We start from the raw sequence: 24,335 nt of genomic DNA on the forward strand, positions 1-24,335 counted from the left end.
GAAGAAAATGGCGTCGGCTGGATCTTTTATACCCCTGTCGCACTGACGTCAGGGAGGAAGCGACGACAACCGACGCCGGACCTAGACTTTGGAATTCGGCCGACCAAGGACCCGCCTGATGGCAGGAAAACTCCATCTGTTATGACTGCAGCTGTATGCACGATGAACATCCCAAGTATGATGACTGCAGCAGTGTACCACAATGAACATCTGTAACACATGTAATCAGTTTACTCAATTTCAGGTCGTCTGCATATAGATTGTAGAACACCTCAGATAAAAAAGTTAGGTCTGAAATATGCAATCTAAAAAAATAAGGGCCTAGTACAGAGCCCTGTAGGACACCCTTATTTTAACCAAGAATTTCACCTCTCCAGTTGCTGTATGATACTTGCCATGTTCTAGCTGTAAGCCATGCAGCTATCCATCTTATCAAGAGCACATCAATACCTAGTTGTTCTAATTTATTGATTAGAGTTTTGTGTATGACCCTGTCAAATGCTGAAGTTAAATCTATATAAATTACATCCCAGAAGACAACAGTCTACAGACGGTAAGAAAGTAAAACAGTGAATCACATTTTAAAAATATTTATTTATATGTATAAATAAAAGTCAGTGTGGCTCTTACTTGTAGAAAGTGCCAGAGCTACTAAGCTCTTTCTTGATCCTCTTTTCCATTTCACGTTGCAGGGTTTCCGTGTCACCTGAACAGTAACAGGTAGTAGCCGTGTTTACATAAATACCAGACATTTACCACTTGAAACAATTTGGGTTGTTTTTAGACTTGCAACATTTCATGACTGGGGTTACACATTGAAGAAACAGGATGAATTTTGTAACAGGTAAACAGTGTGTACCTTAGCTTCCTCCATACACAAAAACATACATTAATTCCAACTTGTGCTGTGTGACCTAACAACTTGTCCAGTTACAGAATTTCCTTGGCACAGGTGCCAAACAAAAACACAAATGATAAGCCTTGTTAAACCTGCCCTTTAAAAAAAGAAATCTTACAATAGGGATACTATTTATAAAAAATATACTATCCAAAATAAGAATGAATTTGTGTGAAAAAATAAACAAACTGCATCTGAAACATGAGTTAGTGGGCATAAAGAAGACTTTACAGTCCACTTCAATCAAAAAATGCTCAGGCCGGTCCAGTGACAAGACCAATTAATTGTGCAGCCTGCATAATAAATAAAAAACACCCTTTACAGCCTGAATCCTCTGCCCTGGGCCTTTACAGCCTGAAACCTCTGCCCTGGGCTGAACCCCAAACGTGCTGAAAAGAAGTCTCTTAGTAACCAATCACATTTGTTAATATTTGTAAGTATATGGTTCCCCAGTAAAAACATGCAGCAATCTGCAATTACCTCAGAAACATCCAGGGAAAATAAACCAGTGCTGCATTTTCTGAAATACATCTGGTTCAGTACCAGATGTAGTAGTATAGTGTGTTTTAGCTTGTTTTGGTCCATAAATGTCACGAAGTCCCCCTTGTAACAAGAAAGGCTTTTGCAAGCATTCAGTCCACTGCAAAGCTAGGGGGCACTTGACTTCAGTGGTCCCTTTGCCACTCTTCAGTAGCTTTTAATTCTTGTGTTCATGTGACCACTATTAAAAAGAATGTAGTAAGTGCCTCAAGGAGGCTTTTAGAGTCCAAGTCATCTTAAGTCTGTCATACAGGCAGCCCAATGCGATGTTTTTTTTTCTTTGTGGGTTTCAAGGTGGTCACTCTTCGGTGGTCCTCCTCTGTGTCTGACTCATCAAGCTCATCATCCGCAGAAATAAGGATCTGAAAAAGAATACAAACAATAAACAAATACCACCCAAACAATGGCTGAAATTGCTATAATGAAATGCAATAAACAAATACCACCCAAACAACGGCTGAAATCGCTATAATGAAATGCAATAAACAAATACCACCCAAACAACGGCTGAAATCGTTATAATGAAATGCAATAAACAAATACCACCCAAACAACGGCTGAAATCGCTATAATGAAATGCAATAAACAAATACCACCCAAACAACGGTTGAAATCGCTATAATAAAATGCAATAAACAAATACCTCCCAAACAACCGCTATAATGAAATGCAATAAACAAATATCACTCAAACAATGGCTGAAATCGCTATAATGAAATGCAATAAACAAATACCACCCAAATGGCTGAAATCGCTATAATGAAATGCAATAAACAAATACCACCCAAACAACGGCTGAAATCGCTATAATGAAATGCAATAACCAAATACCACCCAAACAACGGCTGAAATCGCTATAATGAAATGCAATAAACAAATACCACCCAAACAACGGCTGAAATCACTATAATGAAATGCAATAAACAAATACCAGTCAAACAACATCTGAAATCGCTATAATGAAATGCAATAAACAAATACCACCCAAACAACGGCTGAAATCTCTATAATGAAATACAATAAACAAATACCACCCAAACAACGGCTGAAATCTCTATAATGACATGCAATAAAAAATACCACCCAAACAAAAGCTGAACTCGCTATAATGAAATGAAATAAAAAATCCCACCCAAACAACGGCTGAAATCGTTATAATGAAATGCAATAAACAAATACCACCCAAACAACGGCTGAAATTGCTATAATGAAATGCAATAAACAAATACCAACCAAACAACGGCTGAAAACATGCAATAAACAAATACCACCCAAACAACGGCTGAAATCTCTATAATGAAATACAATAAAAAATACCACCCAAACAACAGCTGAAATCGCTATAATGAAATGCAATAAACAAATACTACCCAAACAACGGCTGAAATCTATAATGAAATGAAGTGCATAAGCAAATACTACATACAAACAATAACAAATACTACCCAAACAACGGCTGAAATCTCTATAATGAAATGTAAATCATAACAGGCTGCAATTTTGGATGAACTTGGAGAGGAACCCACTTGGAAATGGCAGTAATCAAATTTGTAAACAAATTCTTTATTATTATTTTAATAAACATTTGCAAAAACACAAGAATCCCATGGATTGCTACCAAAGTATACTAACTGTGTACCCTTATCATGCAGGCCAACACTTTCATTCTAACTTCACTAGTTTTACAGACCGCACAATTCACACCAAGCTTTTCCCAGCATCATGCCACTTGTGTTCACTGACTGAATATTTAACTACTGAAGAGAATGCCCTTATCTTCTTTCACCAGCATCATGTTTTCTACGATAAGGGACAACTTCTTCTTTTAGAAGCTGCATGCTGTGTGTTCTCCAGTCCAATTCACTTCCATATGAGTAAAGGAACCAAGCAGACAGAAAGCAGTCTGGAGAGAAGCGAGTCTTCAAACAAGAAGAAAGGCATGAACAGCATACTACTGCTATGCAAACACTACAACAAAGTAATCTCGCCTGCTAGGCACTCTCCAAGTATTTACAGGGAAGCTGGTACAGTGATGATCTGTGCAGCCACCACTGTCCCATGCATGTGGACAACAGGATACTGGGGCTTGTGTGGCAAATTATAAATGGAAAACATTTTTTTTTTTCTTCAGTTCAACGAGAAACTTTATGTCTGGCTTCCATGACCTTCTAACAGACACTGATCCATCTCGAAAATTAACAGGACATGCAGACCAGACAGATCCAGCTCTAAAATTAACAGGACATGGGGACTAGACAGGCTTCCTATCATTCTTCGATAATTTGTGGCTTGTGGACACCTGGTCAGGTCACAGATGCTAAGGCATAACGGCTCAAGCAGAGTCGCGTGGTTATTTTTTGTGGCTGGCTCCTCCATACAGTGATTTTTTACATGCTGAGTTTTTAGTGATTTTTAGGTCGTCCAGTGCTGGTATACCTCAGAATAATAATGCGACAGGCATGACACTGCCAGAAGTGATACCGTAATAATGAGACAGGCATGACACTGCCAGAAGTGATATACTAATACAATGTGAGGGTCTGTAATGCAAGTATATAGACTGGATCCAAGGTTGGTAGCATCGGGAAACTCAGAGGGCACAATGGAGGTACACAGAAGAAAGAATGCACACGTGTGTGTGTGTGTGTGTGTGTGTGTGTGTGTGTGTGTGTGTGTGCGCATGTGTTCTGTGTGTGCGTGCGTGTGCGCATGTGTGCATTTTGAGGGTGTGCACGCTGCGGTGTGCATTTGTGTGTGTGTGTGTGTGTGCCACGCAGTGTGTGTGTGTGTGCACGAGTGTGTGTGTGCACATGTTCAGCCAGTGGCACCATCTTCAGAGGGGCATCCTAGTGCCTGCAACACAAAGGCAAGCACATAAATGCAAACTCAAACCCCAGCAAAAAAGAAAGAAATTCTGTCAGAAGAACATGTTTCCCTATGTATGAGTGGGTTCAGTACTGGAGAACAGAGTTGAGGTCTTCTCTTCATCCATGCAAAGATGCTGCCTGCTCCTCTTCCTCACAAACAGGCATTGTATCTATTCCCCTTTCCTGCTGCAGACTTGATATCAACAGCCCTACCCTATATGAGGGTATTGTGTCTACTCCCCCTTTCAACATGAAGACCGTGGGCTGGCTGCCATTCCTTACGTCAAGGCCACTGTGTCTGCCTCTTTACATTTGTGAAGACCTCATTTGTTTCCCCTCCCCACAACAAGGCGTCATGTTGCTCTCCTCCCTCCTCCCAGTGTAAATTTATCATGTCCTCTATCCTCCTCCTCCTCATAAAAGCATGATTTGTGCCCCCCACCTTGCATGACGGCATTGTGTGTACTTCCTTCCTTACCTTGTAATGAAAGTACTTCTATTCCCCTCTCCCACATGGAGACACCATGCCTGCTCCCCTCCCTGTGCGTGTGTGTGCACGTGTGCATATCTGTGTGTCTGTGTGCGTGCGCGTATCTGTGTGTCTGGGCGAGTCTGTGTGTGTGCGTGGGTGTCTCTCTCCACTCTCCTTTCAGATGCTCCCCTCCCTGTGCGTGTGTGTGCGTGTCTGTGTGTGTGCGTGGGTGTCTCTCTCCACTCTCCTTTCAGATGCTCCCCTCCCTGTGCGTGTGTGTGCACGTGTGCGTGCGCGTATCTGTGTGTGTGCGTGGGTGTCTCTCTCCACTCTCCTTTCAGATGCTCCCCTCCCTGTGCGTGTGTGTGCACGTGTGCATATCTGTGTGTGCACGTGGGTGTCTCTCTCCACTCTCCTTTCAGATGCTCTCCTCCCTGTGCATGTGTTTGCACGCAAGCGCATATCTGTGTGTACGTGGGTGTCTCTCTCCACTCTTCTTTCAGATGCTCCCCTCCCTGTACGTGTGTGTGCACGTGTGCGTGTGCGTATCTGTGTGTGTGGGTGTCTCTCCACTCTCCTTTCAGATGAGGGCACATTGTATCTGCTTCTCTCTACATCACGTCTGCTGCTCGCCTCTCTTGTGTGATACAGTGACTACCTCCCTCCCACAAAAATAGTCATTGTGCTTGTTCTTCTCCGTGTGTGTACACATTCACACACGTTTCTACTCTCCTCTCCAAATGAAATCATGCCTGCTCCTTTCCCACATAAGCAGGCACAGTATTTCCTCCTCTCCACATCTGCACACGTCTGCTCACTCCCATGCATGTGAATACATTGTGTCTGCTCCCCTCTCCAGTCTTCCCCTGCATGTGAGGACCTCATACAGACTACATTCCTTTGTGACGATGCAAAAGAAGATTTAATACTGCAGCCCTGCAAAATGCCCAGAATAACAGATGTTCTCAAAATAAATATTAAACTGCTTACAACCCCAGACAGAAGCAGCTTTCAAGAGAAACAAGTAAGCTTAAACATTAAATTCTGTTACAGAAGCAAATATAACTTGCTAACAGAACAAAATTCATTAAATGGTAGACTCATGACTATGAGGTGAGCACAAGCAATGAATAGCTATGTGCTGGTGCTTCACTAAAACCAACAATAAAAACAAAACAGCTTCAACTGCCTATGGAAGAAATTTAGGATGAATCAATGGTATAGTCTGGTCTTGATGAAATTCTTCTAAGGAAAAGCATATTGCAGCAGACAAGATCTATGAGGGGTGTATTACATAAAGGGAATGAAGCCACCAGCGAAGGATGTGAAGGATGTTTGGGACATTGTATGATTTCAGATTAATTTTTAAGTAAAAGTAAAAGGAACATGGACTCCAATGCAAACATTTTGAAACGGCTAATTGCAGATGGTATACCGGCAGAGGATGGCCTCAGATGGCAGAACAATACAGCTGAAGTATAAAGCTCATGAAAGTTGTTACACAAAGACCAAGGAGAATTTATGGTACAGAATTAAACTCAAAACACTGTAAGATATAAATATCTACATTATCAAAGGAGAAAAGTTTCCTTCTAGGGGAGAGGATAAGAATGGTAAAGTGTTGAACATACATCTGTAAGAAGCCAGATCTAGGGAAGGAGGGAGTGGAGTTCATCAGTGACAGTACAATCGAAAGTCCCAGAATTGCTATTTAAGGATAATAATACTGCACGTAAGTGTGGAATAGAGTGCCTTTAATTATTTACTGAATGTGGTGGGGTTAAAATGCTAAACCTGATGGGAAAATACATGATTAATGGTATAATCAGATTAAAATGTATCATATGTGCTCTCAATCTGACAACAAAGGAGATACAGTGAAACTGACAGAAACAGAAGTGCTGAAATATAAAAAGGAGTGTCACAGAAATTTAGGCAACTATAACCATACTGTTTTTAGGTATGGAGATGCCATGAGAGAAGGAGAAATGATAAAAGTTCCCGGGGTCATGGCCTGCAAAGAGAGCTGTTACACGAGTTTAGAACAGGGCGAATTGTCAGCAGGGGAAGAAGGCACAAGGCAAAGGCAGCAGCGACTGTTGGAATAAAAAGAATGTGAGCAAAATAGAGCATCTATATAACCAACAAACTGCAAAAACGATAAAAAGAAAGAAAAACCACACCAAGTCCAATAATAAGGTTAGCGCTTTCGTTTACTGATTAAGCAAACTTCTTCAGACAACTGACATTGCAAAGATACACAGCTTAAATAGATTAGCATGTTATGACATCACAATACAATTCAGAAACCAAACTTCCATTTAAAGGACTCGCATACCCAACATACTCTCATTTATCCAAACATAATAATAAACCATTAAAAATACTAACAATTATAAAAAGAAAAAAATATATATTATATAAATAAATTTTAGTAACAAAAATATAGATGTATACATCCAATAGATCACTAAATAAGTATACAAATATATGAACCCTTAAATATATAAAAAAATATATAAATATGCAAATGTATTGGTATTATCTTGTCAAAGCCTTCAATTTCAGAATACTTTTGAAAGAAATAGCATCATTCAAACCCGGGGGCATAAGTACATTTAATTTTACTTGCCAAATCAATTCCTTCTCGTCCAATTTCAAATCCATTGAACCTCCCCCCTTTTGTTATCCAACACCTTTTCCATAACCAAAAATTTAAATTCATGTGTGGGGTAATAAGAAGTTATGTACTCACCATAACGTTCCATCTGAGAAGGAAACTTCATTTGTCTGCAACCTTTGGGTATCGGATCCGATCTTGGATCCCAGCTGGCAACTTGTTTCACAGCTATAAGATCCGAGCTCCTAGCTCCTCCCCTTACCCATAATCCCCTGCCAACCCAGACTAACCTCAGATCAAGTTTGCCCTCCTACAATCAGCTAAAAGGTTAAATACATCTCGAATGGGACTAGAAGAAGGACATCCAGGAACTAAAATTCTGAAGGTCAGGGGGAAGGAGGGGGGGATGGTTGCAGACAAATGAAGTTTCCTACTCAGATGGAAAGTTATGGTGAGTACATAACTTCTTAATCTGAAGTATGTACTTCATTTGTCAGCAACCTTTGAGACAGAGTCCCCAGACCTGGAACTTGGGAGGCCATCATGGAAGGATATTCCAGAGCACTGCGGAGCCAAAAGATGCTCTCCCTCTGGAGATAACGTCCAGCTTATAATGGTTGATAAAGGTATGAGATTTGGCCCAAGTGGCTGCGGAGCAAATATCATCTAAAGACACTGTAGACCTAAAGGCAGCGGAGGTAGATATGGAGCGAGTAGAATGTGCACGAACTCCCTGAGGTGCGGGCCTCCCAGAACTTTCATAGGCCAATAGAATACACTGTGAGATGGTTTACCTAAGTTAAATTTGGCAAACGAGATGAACAACTGCTCGGAATGTCTATGACCAGCAGTCCTGTGGATGTAGAAGCGCAGTTGTCTATGCACATCTAACGAATGCAGTTTGCATTCTCCTTTGTTCTGATACTTAGGAAAGGAGAATGGCAGGTTAACGGATTGATTGATATTGGCCTCTGAAGCCACCTTGGGAAGGAAGGAGGGATTGGTCCCGAGGTACACTCTATCCTGGTGAAAGGCCAAATACGGGGGTTTTACACAAAGGGCCTGAAGTTCAGAAACTCTTTTCGCTTAAGTAATAGCGACAAGGAATGCCATTTTCCAAGATAGGTACTTAAGATCAACCGAAGCAGCAGGTTCAAAAGGGGGAGCTGTCAATGCCTGTAGGACTAGTGATAAATCCCAAGGGGGTACAACTTCCTTAACAGGAGGTCTGAGCAGGAAGGTACCCTTGAGAAAGGTTTTACACAATTTTGTCGTAATCAAAGGGCCTGACTCATGTCCCACATGGTAATGAGAAATAGCTGCCAGTTGAACCTTGACCGTAGAGCAGCTAGCCCCTTGATGAAATAGACCCGTAAGGAAATCCAACACAGTGGGCAACAGTGTTGTGAAGGGATCTAAGTTATGATTCTCCGCCCAGATGGAGAAACGCTTCCACTTACTGCGATAGACCTTTCCAGTGGAAGGTTTGTGTGCTGCTACTAGGATGACTAACTGGGGAAGAGATTCTGGGAGTCCTGACTAGGAGTGCAACTGGAGCAGCCAAGCTGTCAACTTGAGGTTGTCCAGGTTAGGGATCAGGAGATCTAGGGGATGAGATATTAGATCCGGTAGGGGATCCAGAATCCAAGGAGGATTTACCAGGTGAGACCACAGGTAAGGGAACCACGTTTGACGAGGCCAGAATGGGGCAATGAGGATCATTCTGCTCCCCAACCGACTGGCTTTCTGTATGAGTTTCAGCATCAGAGTCTGAGGTGGGTAAGCATAAAGTAGACTGGGAGGCCAAGCATGCACCAGAGCGTCTCTCGGGGATTCCCCGAAGGGGGGAATTAGAGTGAAGTAACTGTTGCATTTCGTATTTGAGGGAGAAGCGAAGAGATCGCAACAGGGTTGCCCCCACTCGGCAAAAATCCGCTACCTGGGGATTGAGAGACCACTCGTAAGGGGAAAGAATGGTGCGGCTGAGACTGTCCGCCAGTATGCTGGACCATCCCGGAATGTGCGTTGCAATAAGAAAGCGGTTGGTGGAGATCGCCCATTCCCACACTCTCATGGCATCTCGACAGAGAGGATAGGACCTGGTTCCCCCCTGTTTGATGATGTACCAGACAACTGACATGTTGTCCGTCTGTATCGCAATAGTTCCTACAGGAAGAAGGTTCTGAAGTGCTTGCAACGCCAATAGCACCGCCCTCATCTCCAGGACACTGATATGCAAAGAGGTCTCTGTGTCGTTCCAAGTGCCTTGGACCGTCCTGCCTGAGCAATGCCCACCCCACCTGGGGCGAGAGGCGTCCATGGTCACCGTGGCGAGGGGAGGAGGCGTGGAGAAGGGATGTCCCGTATGGAGGTCCAGAGATTGGAGCCACCATAAGAGAGCCCTCCTGCAAGTCCTGCTGAGGGAAATAGGATGACTTAGGGAGTAATGTAGAAAGGACCACTAGACTTGAACACTCCATTGCAGGACCCTCATATTTAGACGAGCCAATGGCAGAAGAGTGATTGCCGCTGCCATGGAGCTTAGAGCCCTCAGGACCAACCCCGCCGATGGAGCTTCTAACTGGAGGATGGCCCGCACATGAAGCCACAGGTTTTGCAGTAGTTCCGCAGTCAGGAATGCTAGAAGGTTTCTCGTATCCAACTTGGCCCCTATAAACTCTATCACCCGAGTTGGAGCAAGAGAAGATTTGTCCCTGTTGATGGTGATGCCCAGCTGGGGAGCAAGCCGGAGAAAGTAGTTCCTGGCTGAGCAAAGTAAATGCCTTGTCGGGGCGGTCAGGAGCCAGTCGTCCAGGTATGGAAAAACCTGCATTCCCTGGAGTCTCAGGTGGGCCGCTATCACTGCTAATACTTTGGTAAACACCCTGGGGGCTGTGGTGAGACCAAAGGGAAGGACCCTGAACTGGTAGTGACTGGCTCCCAGCCAGAAGCGGAGGAACCTCCTGGATCGTCTGTCCATCAGAATGTGGTAGTACGCATCCTTGAGGTCTATTGAGCACATCCAGTCATTCTCCCGCAATAGGGGGAGGATGGATTGAAGAGTGACCATCCGGAATTTTTGTTTGGTTACTGACAGGTTCAAAAGGGAGAGGTCGAGAATTGGCCTAAAGTCCCTTGTCTTTTTTGGCACCAGAAAGAACCTGGAGTAAAAACCTAATCCGTGCTGGTCTGGGGGGACAGGTTGGATGGCTCTTTTTTCTGGGAGCTGCTGAATCTCTGCAGCTACTACCTCACTCTGATTGGGTGGTACATCGGGGAGGTTTCTGATTTTGGGGACATGATACAGGGGAATTTGGTAACCTCTGGATATGATACGAAGCACCCAGCGATCTGATGTGATGGACTCCCAAGCTGCCAGGTGCCTCGAGAAACGCCCCCGACTGCCTCCAGAGTGGAGCAGTCAGGCAACCCCTTAGGGTTGCTGCGTGGGCCGATCAGAGAAGCTTTCTCTGGACCCAAAATTCTTCGGGCCCCCTCTGCCTCTAGGGCATTGTTCTCCCTGTCCTCCTCTGCCACGGAAGGACTGGTTGTCCGGAGCAGGCTGGGAAAGTTGCGATTTCCGGAAGCACATCTTCTTCTGTCCCTTTTGGTTCTTGGAGAAGGACCTCTGGGGAGCAGAGAAGCGGACTTCGACGACAGACAATGTCTTCCCGTCCTTTTCGCTCTGGACTAAAGTCTCGCAAACGGTCTTGCCAAATAAGGCAGAACCATCAAAGGGGGCATTCGCAAATGACGCCTTGAAGGGTTCCGCGAAGTCACTATTTCGGAGCCAGGCCTGGCGTCTCATGACTAGACCTGCTCCGCTGGCTCTAGCGGCTCCCTCTGTGGCATGGGACAAAAGCCGCATAGAGGTATTCGATATAGATCTTAGAGTGGCCATGCGAGTTGAGTACAACTGTTTGTCCTCCGCCGACATGGACTCCGGGGGGGGAAGCAGCATACTCTATGATAAGGTCTCGCTGCATCCTAATAATGTGTGTGCCATGTAGTTCAGGGACCTTACTGAGAAGGTCGCTGAACTAAAGACCCGCTTCCCTAGGCGATCCATCGAGCGGGACTCTCTGCTCGGTGGATGGACCGAGGGGCTCTCCTGAGCTAATTCCCTCTTGGTGGCTGCCGCCACCAACATGGTATCTACAGGAGGACCCTTGCTCCAGTGGGATCTCTCTGAAGAGGGGCTGAGAATCCTATCGGGGCATTTGGGAACTGGCTCCACAGTGTCCGGCTCTTTCCACGCCCTGGTGGTAATAAGGTCCACCAGGGGGTTGGGCGGAGGGGACACCCAAGAGGTAGATGGGCCTGCTTCGAACGCCTCCAGGAACACTGACTCGTTGGAGGAAGCCTTGGGGGCAGACCCCCCTCCCCAATCCAGAGCATTTCCATGATGTCTCCAAAGGAGACATCCTAGGGGGGCGACAGTGAGGGAGCCTTCCCCTTCATCCAAGTCTGTGTCTTCTGTTAAGGACTCAGGGGAGTCCACGTGCCTCCTCTTACACTTCCGCTTATGAGGAACATCCTCGGGGGGGGCTGTCCGAGGAAGTCTCACCAGCAACATCTTGTTCCAGTGGAATGACCTGAGACACTGAAGCAGGCTGTCCCTGTGGCCGGGTGATGGAAGCCAGACCCAGCTGAGAGGGAGTGCAGGATGGGGCCGAGGCAAGGGCTGGGGGTCCGGATGCAATCAACAGAGCCCTCTCCACCACATCGAAGGCCAAGGGAGAGTCGATCTCTCTCAGATCCGAGAGCCGACTCCCACTCGGATCTGATGGGGGGATCAGAACTGGAGCTGAGACCATCGGATCCGAAGGACCCGTGTGCTCCAACCTGGATGGAGCCGAAGGCACACAGAATCCCTCGGATCCTAAGCTCAGCCCACGGATCCGAGAGCTCGGATCCGACAAGGATGGACCCGACAAACTCGAGGGAAAGGTCGGAGCCGAAGTACCAAGTACTGTCGGCGCCGACCCACCCCCGGCTCCAACGCTGCCCGGCTCCGGGCGCTCCGAACCCGGGAAGCGGGTCGGAGAAGGAGCTATTGGGGCAAAAAAAGGCAATGTGCCCCCCCCCCAAGGGGGGGAGGTAGGAGCACTCCCATTTGCAGCTGGGCCTGGATGAACCTTCGCATCATCCAGTCCAAGTCTGCATCCAACAAACTATATGTGGATCTCGACGAGGCCACCAAGGCGGGCAGGGAGTGCTGCCTCGATGACCTCGACGGAGATCGGGTCTCCTCCTCTTCAGGTCCCGGTGAGAAGCATGGGGACCGGAGCCAAGGAGGAGGACACTTGGAAGCCGTTGAGGGAGAAGCCCGCTTAGCCGGGGGGGCCGAAGCGGAGGCCTCAGCCCGCCACTTGTGGTGCTTCTCCCTCCTGGCCTCCCTCTCCTCCGGCACCGCAACGGGAGTTTGAGTCCCGGCCAGGAGGAGAGAGGCAGGAGTGGCCACCACAGAGGACTGGGGGGAGGCCACGGGAGCACCGGAGGCTGAAGCCGAATCCGGGGGCAAAAGTCCCGCCAGGACCAGCTTCGACCTCCATTCTTTCAGTGCCCTGGGGTGGAACGCCACGCAGATAAGTACACCCAGAGGAGAAGTGTTCAACCCCAAGGCACCGAACACACAGAGTGTGGCCATCCGCCGGTGAAAGCTTATGGCCACACTCAGTGCATTTAGAAAAGATCGGTTTTGGGGCCTCTGACATTACACTAGTACCAAGAAAGTAAACTCACTCACACAAGGCCCCAAACACACACCGACCCACACACAAACTACGCACCAGCGAAGGGAGGGGAGGAAATTACACTAAAAAATGTAAGATTTTAGGGCTAAATAAGGGGAAAACTAACACACTCAACCTTTTAACAAAAATTATAACAATAGTGATAATAAGCTGAAAAACTTATCTGAACCGACTAGGAGCTCTGAATCTAGCTGCTTTCACTAAGCGCAGCAAACTAGATCTGAGGTTAGTCAGGGTTGGCAGGGGATTATGGGTAAGGGGAGGAGCTAGGAGCTCGGATCTTACAGCTGTGAAACAAGTTGCCGGCTCGGATCAGAGATCGGATCAGATACCCAAAGGTTGCAGACAAATGAAGTACCTACTTCAGATCAATTGATGTGTCTTGCCAGAGCATTATTCAAATTCAATTTCCCAATTGCATAAATATGCTCAAATTTCTTATTCCCGATGTTAATATGATGTGTAACTTTGATGTATTTACACCATCTGCACGCCTCACATTTAGACATTCATATTAACATCGGGATTAAGAAATTCCCCATTAGGGGTAAATTTAATTGTAATACCAAAGGGGTTGTTTATTTGGGTTTATGCAGTTGCTGTCCAGCCTTTTATGTGGGTCGAACTGAGAGACCATTAAAGAGCAGGATTTATGAGCATATTTATGCAATTGGAAAATTGAATTTGAATAATGCTCTGGCTGGGCACATCAATTGTTACCCCACACATGAATTAAAATTTTTGGTTATGGAAAAACTGTTGGATAACAAAAGGGGAGGTTCAATGGATTTGAAATTGGACGAGAAGGAATTGATTTGGCAAGTAAAATTAAATGCACTTATGCCCCCGGGTTTGAATGATGCTATTTCTTTCAAAAGTATTCTGAAATTGAAGGCTTTGACAAGATAATACCAATACATTTGCATATTTATATATATTTTTTATATATTTATTGGTTCATATATTTGTATACTTATTTAGTGACCTATTGGATGTATACATCTATATTTTTGTTACTAAAATTTATTTATATAATATATATTTTTTCTTTTTATAATTGTGAGTATTTTTAATGGTTTATTATTATGTTTGGATAAATATGAGAGTATGTTGGGTATGTGAGTCATTTAAATGGAAGTTTGGTTTCTGAATTGTATTGTGATGTCAAAACATGCTAATCTATTTAAGCTGTGTATTTTTGTAATGTCAGTTGTCTGAAGAAGTTTGCTTAATCAGTAAACGAAAGAGCTAACCTTATTATTGTACTTGGTGTGTTTTTTTCTTTCTTTTTATCAAGTTTTTAAAATAGACCATCTGACCAGCTCTAGTTCCTTAGACCCACAGCGAACCCACTGTGGATACCCCCCGGACCGAACCACAAAAGGAGGGGGAGTTTCCATATTTATCAAGGATATCCACACCTCCAGGTTAGTGGCATTGCACGAAGTATCAGAGACCATCCATGTGCAACTAACAGTGGGCAAGACTTCTTTTCAGTTTATAGCATCCTGCAGACCACCCTCTCAAAGTCAGGAATCCCACTCGGCTTTCCTGAAAACATTGGAGAACATGAAGATCTCTCCGAACACCATTATATTGGGCGACTTCAACTACCCAAACATTGACTGGGAGCACTACTCAAGCCCCAGCACCTTAGCCCAAAGGTTCCTGGAAATTATAAACTCAAATGCTATGGAACAACTAGTCACCACTCCCACAAGAGGGGACAACATACTAGACCTGATCATTACCAACATGGGGACTCTATGCTCCACACCAGAAGTATATCCCTCATTGGTAAGATCAGACCATAAATTAATTTCACTGGATGTCCACATCCCGACCCCACCCCCAGCCCAGAAAACCACAGTGAAAAACTTCTCAAAAGCGAACATCTCACTTCTCAAAACCGAAGTGGAATCCTTCAAGGCCCCAGGGCCAGTGGAAACTACGGCCCAAACTGCAGAATCCTATATAAATGCATTCTACGGACATCTCCAGGAATGCATGGATCATGCTATCCCAAACAAAACCAAGACCCAATCATCCAAAGGCAGGTGTCCAGTCTGGTGGACCCCTGCCATAAATAAACTGTAAAACAGAAGGAGGAAGCTACTACATGATAGAGCAAAATCCCTAATAGGGAAGGCATCTCTGATCAGTACTAGCAAAAATTACGATCCCTCATAAAATCCTCCAAGGCCAGCTTCGAGAGAAAAATTGCACAGGACACCAAAGACAATCATAAGGCTTTTTTCAGTTATGTTAGAAACCTGGGATGCAACTCCTAGACTTGTTCTGAGTTGATTCTAAACGACAAAAAATACACTGAACTCACAGACATCGCCAATATCCTGGCAGACAGGTTCAGTGCAAACTTCTCCCCCCCCCCCCCAAAAGAGCAAGTATCTATCACAGCAGAGGGCTGCCTCCCAAACATCTCTGATGCTCAGGTGAAGGCTGCCCTCTCCAAAGCAAAAACACTGCTTCCATGGGACCAGATGGCATCCCAGGTTGCATCCTACATGAACTCCAAGAGGAACTAATCCCTCAAATAAAACAGCTATACAATCTCAGCCTCACTACAGGATATGTGCCCACAGAATGGCGTACAGCAACAGTGGTCCCACTCCACAAAGGTGGAGCCTCTACGGACCCTGGGAACTATCGCCCCATAAGCCTGACTAGCTTAGTCTGCAAGGCTATGGAGAGGATCATCATGGAGCTCATAAACAAAGACATTGGGGACCTACAGACACTAGATCCTACCCAGTTCGGCTTTGTCAAGGGCAGATCCTGTGCCTTTTGAACCTGGTTGACTTCTTCGAAACAGTCACCAAAGCCATAGATGAAGGGAAGGTAGTCCACACAGCCTATCTGGACCTTGCAAAGGCATTTGACACAATGCCCCACTCGGGCATCATAGATAAGCTATCCAGCTTAAATATAATCCCCTATGTCACAAGATGGGTCGCAAACTAGCTCAAAGACAGAACCCACAGAGTGAGAGTTGCTGGAGCCATGTCAGACTCGAAACCGGTCACAAGTGGCATCCCACAGGGTTCTGTCCTGGGACCACTCTTGTTCGGTATATACTTTTCCGAGGCACAGGCAAACGTGGGAGGACTATGGCTCACCAAGTTCGCAGACGACTGCAAACTGGGTGCCATAATCAACTCTCCAGCTGACGCAAACATCCTTCAAAAAGGTCTCACAGAGACAGATAACTGGTGCCAGCGCCATGGTTTAAAGCTAAATTCCAAAAAATGTATAGTCATACCCTTTGGCAAAAACAATGTGCCCACAAATTACCACATAGGTGGAAACCCATTAAGTACAGAGAAAGTTATTAGGGACCTGGGGACCCAAGTTGATAGCAATCTCTCCTTTGAAAACCACATTGCCAAAGTGCTTAGAAAGACCTTCTACATAGCCCACCTCATCACGGAGGGTTTCACATCTAGATCAAGAGAGGTAATCATGCCCCTTTATTCATCCTTCATCAGGCCCCATCATAGAATACAATGCCCCTTTTGGGATGTACCTTACCCGACACCTGCAGCAATTAGAAAGACCCCAAAAGTATCTCACCAAGAGGATCAAGGGTCTCAAACAGATGCCATATGCTGCTCGGTTAAAAAAAACTCCAGCTCTACTCAGTTGCATACCGCCTACTTTGAGGCGATCTATGCCTGTCATACAAAGCTATGTCAAATCCAGAATTAATGTACATGCTCCACCTCAGTAAATCTAAATCCCTTAGAGCCATACGCTCGAGGGACTTGAACCTCAGCACAGAAATAAATAGAACTTGCTGGAGGGACAGGTTCATAACCCAGAGGCTCCCTTCGCTCTGGAATAGAATTCCAGTTCATGTGAGGCAGAGCACCTCACTGAATCTCTTCAAGAAGAATCTCGATAGGTGGATGGGGGATCGTAGGTTTGTCCCAGGGATTACTCCTGTGTCACTATCAGACAGAGGCACAGTAAACTAAACCTTAAAAAGGGCACAGTAAACTCAAATCACGGGGTGGCGTAAGCCATACAGAATCGGGCTAGGCTTATAATTGCCCCAAGGCAGATAGCCTAGTATGAACCTATGAACCTATAAGTGCATCAACTCTACTGATGAGAGTTGAAACATTTCCAACCCATGCGAGTTTTTAGCAACATTTACTTGGCCTCCTGACTTTATACTAGCGAGATAGATACTAAGAATCCTAGAACTCAAAACACCTAACATACTCACTGAACCCCCGGCCGAAAATTATGTTGGTAGGGAACTTTTACTGGTCTCAACACACTTATCACCAACGGATAACATGAAATGACCACCATATCCCAAATGGACAAGCAACACTTACGGCTCATTTTAAAATGTAAACAACCGCACCCGTTCAAGGAATATTGACCTCGCTACAACTGCTTGGAAAACCATGTTGTGAGCTAATCCCTTTCACTGGCACACCAGAGAATTCCCCACACACAAGTTATGATTGCTCCACTACTAACCAACCAGAATCACTAAGTGGGATGTAGCTGGAAAAGATATAAAAATAATAATAAAAAGCATAATCCGACCATAGCTATCTTGAACCAGATTTAAGATGAATTACCCCCAACAGATAAAAAATGCCTTGGGAAATAAAATATTACTTACACCAGCGGATAAACCTCGAATCTTAATAAATCCATACCCACTAGAACTTTTTAAATAGGAAAGCTCGTTAATAAATATACCAAAAAAACAGATTTTTCTACAGTCTGTGTAGAAGTTGAGTTTGGGCACCCTAAAATAAATGCTAGGCAGGAGGCAGATCAGATGAACTAGGACTAAAGGGAAAACGCTGGTTTAATTTCTCCACTTACAGGTAGAACCTGTTCTGATTCTGACACGATACCAATGGCGATAAAAATGTTTGTTTACTTAAAATAGGTTAATACATAAATTCTCCCAACACATGAACATAAACGAAGGGTAAACATGGAAAACAAGTGTATTTCTGAATAAATAAAGATGTCACGAACTAAGAAGGGCTGAGAAAATTGTAAGGGTTCAGACTACTGAGAATGCCACTTAACTGTTGGCATGCCCCCAGAATGAACCGCTCCCACTAACACACCCACATTTTTGTCCATAAAATACAGGAATTTAGCCACTGTTGATTATTCACCTCACAGCCCTCGTCTGCCTAGCCTGAAAAACAAAGGATCTATTTCAACCAACCGACTGTTGTTGATTATTTCTTCAAATTCTTATAAGGAATGCTACCTACTGCATGGATATCACTAGTTAACTTGCCTTTTTTAAGGAAAGAAGTATTTATCCTTGGCTAGTTTAGATGAAAAGGAGGAAAGAATCCAAACTCCCACTTGGTAAGCGTGCTTACGAATAATACCTCTTGCTTCTCACTATTGCACTGGATGTTTACATAATAAAATAATATAAAAAAAAATCATGTAATATAAACTAAGTTGTTTGGACCGGCCAAAATTAATCCACTAAGCTTGACGCAATCTTGGATTTTGGCAGTTATTAATCCTCTGACTCTTCGCCAAAGGACTACGTTTATTTTGTATGTATGAAATAACTACTCATCACATTCAAACAATAACACCAAACACTATTCTGACCTCCACTCTCAAAATCATCTTCTTACCATGCATTCCTCTCATTTTTTCATAATATCCTTCAAATGCTCATATTCCACTACCACACAATTTCCCAAATTTATTATTAAACTAACCCCCCTACTTCCAATCACATTTTAATTTGTAACATAGAATGCAATGCAGGCTTCATCCTCCCCTTTGTTACCTTATCTTACCCATGTTTACTAAAATTCCACACTCAACAACTGAAACTAAGCCCTCATCAAAGAGGGCTGGAGTAAGAACACAACTGAACTTAATAATCTTAGTTACTAAATCCGCTGATGTTGCGCCTGTCTCAGAATCACGGACTAAAGATGACAGCCCTGCTCTTTGTTGCAACTTCCCTGCCTATTCTTACAGCTTTTAATGCATGGCCAGGTCAAATAATTTGTAATGGAACTCTACTCCTCTGTAAAACTAAGCTTAACATCCAAGTCATCCCTAAACCCCCAACCAAAGAGCCAAGCCACTAACTTCCCGCAACCCAAAGTGGTTCTTTTTTATTGTTACAGGACCCAACATACTGGTTCCTCCACATGCACTCAGCTAGACCACTATTCATTCTGCAAGGCTGGACCTAGGCATTACCCACTCCTTGGTTAGGAGAGCTTGCACCCCCATTCATTCCTGCTTGAGTGGCCCTATTATAGGCCCATCTATTCTCCAGTGACAAGAGTCAAGTGGTAGACAGCAGTCCATCATGTTGTTCCTTGCAGAGAAGCTTAACCAACACTAGAGAAGTGCTCCCTGAACTCCGATTCATTACTGGTGTCTGCTAGTTAAGGCCAAAAAGAAGGGATGCAAGATGAGATTTCAGTCTCTGTAATGTGTCTGTGTGTACGAGATATTTAATGCAATGTGTCTGTGTGTACGAGATATTTAATGCAATGTGTCTGTGTGTACGAGATATTTAATGCAATGTGTCTGTGTACACAAGATATTGATTGTAATGTGTCTGTGTATATGAGATATTTAATGTAATGTGTCTGTGTACACAAGATATTTAATGTAATGTGTCTGTGTGTACGAGATATTTAATGTAATATGTCTGTGTACACAAGATATTTAATGTAATGTGTCTGTGTGTATGAGATATTTAATGTAATGTGTCTGTGTACACAAGATATTTAATGTAATGTGTCTGTGTGTACGAGATATTTAATGTAATGTGTCTGTGTACACAAGATATTTAATGCAATGTGTCTGTGTGTACGAGATATTTAATGCAATGTGTCTGTGTGTAGGAGATATTTAATGCAATGTGTCTGTGTGTAGGAGATATTTAATGCAATGTGTCTGTGTGTAGGAGATATTTAATGCAATGTGTCTGTGTGTACGAGATATTTAATGTAATGTGTCTGTGTGTACGAGGAATTTAATGTAATGTGTCTGTGTGTACGAGGAATTTAATGTAATGTGTCTGTGTGTAAGAGATATTTAATGTAATGTGTCTGTGTGTACGAGATATTTAATGCAATGTGTCTGTGTGTACGAGATTTAATGTAATGTGTCTGTGTGTACGAGATATTTAATGTAATGTGTCTGTGTGTACGAGAAATTTAATGTAATGTGTCTGTGTGTACGAGAAATTTAATGTAATGTGTCTGTGTGTACGAGATATTTAATGTAATGTGTCTGTGTGTATGAGATATTTAATGTAATGTGTCTGTGTGTACTATTTAATGTAATGTGTCTGTGTATATGAGATATTTAATGTAATGTGTCTGTGTGTACGAGATGTTTAATGTAATGTGTCTGTGTGTACGAGATGTTTAATGTAATGTGTCTGTGTGTACGAGATATTTAATGGAATGTGTCTGTGTGTACGAGATATTTAATGCAATGTGTCTGTGTGTACGAGATATTTAATGCAATGTGTCTGTGTGTACGAGATATTTAATGTAATGTGTCTGTGTGTACGAGATATTTAATGTAATGTGTCTGTGTGTACGAGACATTTAATGTAATGTGTCTGTGTGTATGAGATATTTAATGTAATGTGTCTGTGTATATGAGATATTTAATGCAGAATTTACAACAAAAATGTAGGCATGTTCACAGAAAACATGCCTCTGTATGCTGCATGTGACAGCTTCTGTGCATGTGTTTCTTGTGGTCCAGAGGTGCAGGGTTTGATACTCTCTGCCTTCATTGCCTAACTGTGTGAGTAAGTCAATTAATCAGACAGAGCTCCAAGGCTGGATGTGAAAAAGGTTCATGGAGATCAGTGCTCTACCCCAAAAACAAATAAAATAAATGTGTACCACAGCAGTAAATATATCATATTCCACAAGTATAAAACTTAGTTTTCCACTAGGTCTCACTCAACTGGAGAGTCCAGAATGGTCTTCCTGATGCCAGGATAGGAGAATGAGCAGTCTTATCCCTCCCCTTCCAGCTCGGACAGATGCCAGAGAACAACCCCATCTCTTAGTCAAAATCCCACTCTGCAGTAATCCCCAAAGTCGCTTAGCCCTAGCATATCTACCTCTCCTTCTTCCCAAACAAATTCAAACATCATTTCCACCAAATTCTCCAAATCATCTTCTATGTAAGCACATATACTGACATCAGGTGACTTCAGTATCAACTTACTGTCCCTTAAATCGGGATATAAACAGCTTCCTCACAGACAGCAACCTAATGCAAGTGACACACAGCCCAGCTAGACCCAACTTCAAATTTAATAACCCTAACCTTCTCAACCCTGTTACTCTAATGTCCAAATTATAGTTCTTCCATTATCCCCCCGCTCCTGTGATTGCTCTCCCATCCCCTTTCTCTTCTCCATACCAAATAATATCCACCCTAACCTAATCTCTTTCCTCTCAAACACAGAACAAACAGCACTTGTCTTGAAAAGTCAGACAATAAAATGCAGACTCGTCCTTAATTTTAAATGTTTCAGACCCCTCTGAAGCAGCCATCCTTCTCACGGACATATTAGTTCATCTACAAGATAACAACACTTCCCCTTTTTATTCACACTATACAACACAAATTCCAAGCACCGTCCTCCTCAAGGAAAAACTCCCACCTTAGATACAAAAGACAAATTCATATTCCTTAAAAACAATCAAATACTTAGAGGTGTACAAATATAATTTTTTATAGTCACAACAAACAGCTACTGTTAAACAACCTTAACAATCACATTGCAGAGTGTGCTACTAACAAGTAGTCATGTGAAATCTGACTGCAGCCGTACTTGTCCTTCTCTTCACTGTTGCAGTCCTCTTTACCTAAAGGATCTCCTGCCAAGGATAACCCAACATCTGGCCAGTACAACAAAGCCTTCAGCTCTTATAGGAACCGTACATCATATGTAAGCTCCACATGCAACACATAGGGCATAAAATTAACTAACGGGTGCAAAAAATCACTCTGAACTACAAAAACTGCAGGAGGAACAGATCCTCAGGGACCAAAGGGGGACCCAAGGGGACATGTACATCCAGAACAGAAAAACAAGGAAGGAAGAATGGAGAAGGGCCCCTTGGCCAGGATGGCAATGAAACACAGGGCAAAACTGACGACAGAACAGGAAGGAAGGCTGGAGTGAGTGAATACTGTAGCAGTGAAGAGAAGAACATCTACTGTTATGGTACAATTTTACATAACTGCACTATGTCCTTCCTTAGAACTGTTGCGATATTCTTCACCTAAGGAAGAGTTCACAGTATTAAGAGGAGGCCTGGGTGGAGGAATGTAGAGAAGAACCCTCCACAAACTGATGCAGGACAGCCCCAGTAAAGTCAGCTCTTTTGTGGAAATAACATCGAACTTGTAATGTTTAGTGAAAGTATAAACAGAAGACCAAGTAGTAGCCTCAAGGACAGAACTGGTATCCAGACCTTGGAAAAAGTTACAAGAGGAGGCAACTGCCCTAGTGGAATGCCATGAGAAGAATAACAAAAGGAAATGGCCTTAGAAATCTGGGAGACAAAGTCCAGGGATGAAAAGAAATAAAAAGTTATTCATATTTGTGAACAACTTTAGTTTTATCTAAATAATATCTGAGCTGTCTATACAAATCTAAGGTGTGGACAACCTTCTTTACTGGCAGACTGAGAAACGAAAGAAGGTGAATATATTAATTAAGGGCTAACTCACTGACCACCTTGGGCATAAAAGGCGGATTAGTAAGGACAGACACCCTGTCTCTACGAAAAACTAAAAAAGGGGGAAATAGCCATGACAGCTTGAAGTTCAGACACTCTCTTGGCAGAATAAGAGCCAAAGAAGAACAGCTTTCCAAGTACAATGTCATAAGGAAGCTGAAAAAGCAGGTTCAAGAGGAGCCAGAGTCAATTTTTCAAGCACAAAATTGATGTCCCAAGAAGTGGAATAGATTTCCTGGTGGGCCTGATACGAAGAATGCCTTTAGGAAACTGTTTGACCTCAAACCTAGAAGTGACAGGAGGAGTCTGGGGCAGACTAGCAGAGATTGCTGACAGGTGAAATTTAACTGAAGAATGTGCCGACCTAGCATAGCACAAATCACACAAATAAGACATAACCAGATGAATATCCAGAGAAAGGGGATCCAGATGGCAAGCGAGGCACCAGATAGAAAATCTTTTTCATTCAGACATATAGGATTTTCAGGTAGTAGGTTTCCTGTCCTCCTGAAGAACCAAAAGAATGTCTTTAGACAAGAGGTCCTAAAAAGGGATTAAAATCCTATCACTGACACTGTCAGTACAAGAGTGGACAAGTGAGGATGGATAAGAAATCCTATGGTTTGCATGAGAAGATCCATCCCTTTCCAAGGAAAAGACAGGTTGTCCACATTCGAAGTCAGAAGACGGGGGACTCTGGCACAGTATATAAAATATACATCCTGTATGTTTCATGCACTCTGATCCCTTTTGCATGCATTAACCTCCATTGTATTTTTCTGCAGCTTTTCTCCCCAGGACTCCACTGAAAGCGAGCATCTCATGGCCCAATGGACTATCCTGGCAAACAAACTGCAAATAAATAAATAAATGAATAAATGTACATGAGGAATACCCCACCAATGAACAACACACAGGAACACACCTCTGTGAAGCACCCATTTGTGAGCTTGTGTTTTGGACTTGCTCAGAGAGTCTGCCACTAGATTATCGTGCTCAGAAGGAATGTAAACAGTCTGAAGAGTCACTTGCTACTGGATAGCTATATCCCAGGCCTGAAGAGTCATTCTGCAAAGGACACAGGACCTTTTGCCCCCTTATTTGTTGACATACCACATCACTGTGGTACTGTCACTGAAAACTTTGAGGAGCCGGGGATGAAAGAGGGACTGAAAAGCTTGCAGAGCCCTCATCTCTTCCACACTGATATGATCCAGCCTGTGATGAGGAGGCCAGAGAACCTGCAGTTTTAGGGGCCACAAGAGGCCCTCCACCCCATATCTGAAACATCTGTGAAAATCTCCTGAGTGGAAATTGGAAGTTAAAAAGGAAGCCCTGGATTAAGACAGAGTTGATGAACTGACCACTAAAGCTTGATCTTGAGACAGGGAAGAAAAAGAACAGTA

The 24,335-nt window shown here is 43.6% G+C and overlaps 1 protein-coding gene across 2 annotated transcripts in view; it reads right to left on the reverse strand.

Moving 5' to 3' along the window:
• Positions 1 to 574: 574 nt before the first annotated feature.
• The window catches only part of LOC122807819 (store-operated calcium entry regulator STIMATE-like), a 792,354-nt gene continuing 768,593 nt past the window's right edge, over positions 575 to 24,335 (reverse strand). For both annotated transcript variants that reach the window (XM_044078908.1, XM_044078907.1), the window contains one exon: positions 575 to 1,800. In XM_044078908.1, the coding sequence (XP_043934843.1) occupies positions 1,684 to 1,800 (117 nt within the window). In that variant the 3' untranslated portion in view covers positions 575 to 1,683. The remainder of the gene's footprint in view (positions 1,801 to 24,335) is intronic.

Source organism: Protopterus annectens, chromosome 7.part1 (assembly GCF_019279795.1).
Source record: "Protopterus annectens isolate FY-2018-M chromosome 7.part1, PAN1.0, whole genome shotgun sequence".
NCBI classification, from domain to species: Eukaryota; Metazoa; Chordata; order Ceratodontiformes; family Protopteridae; genus Protopterus; species Protopterus annectens.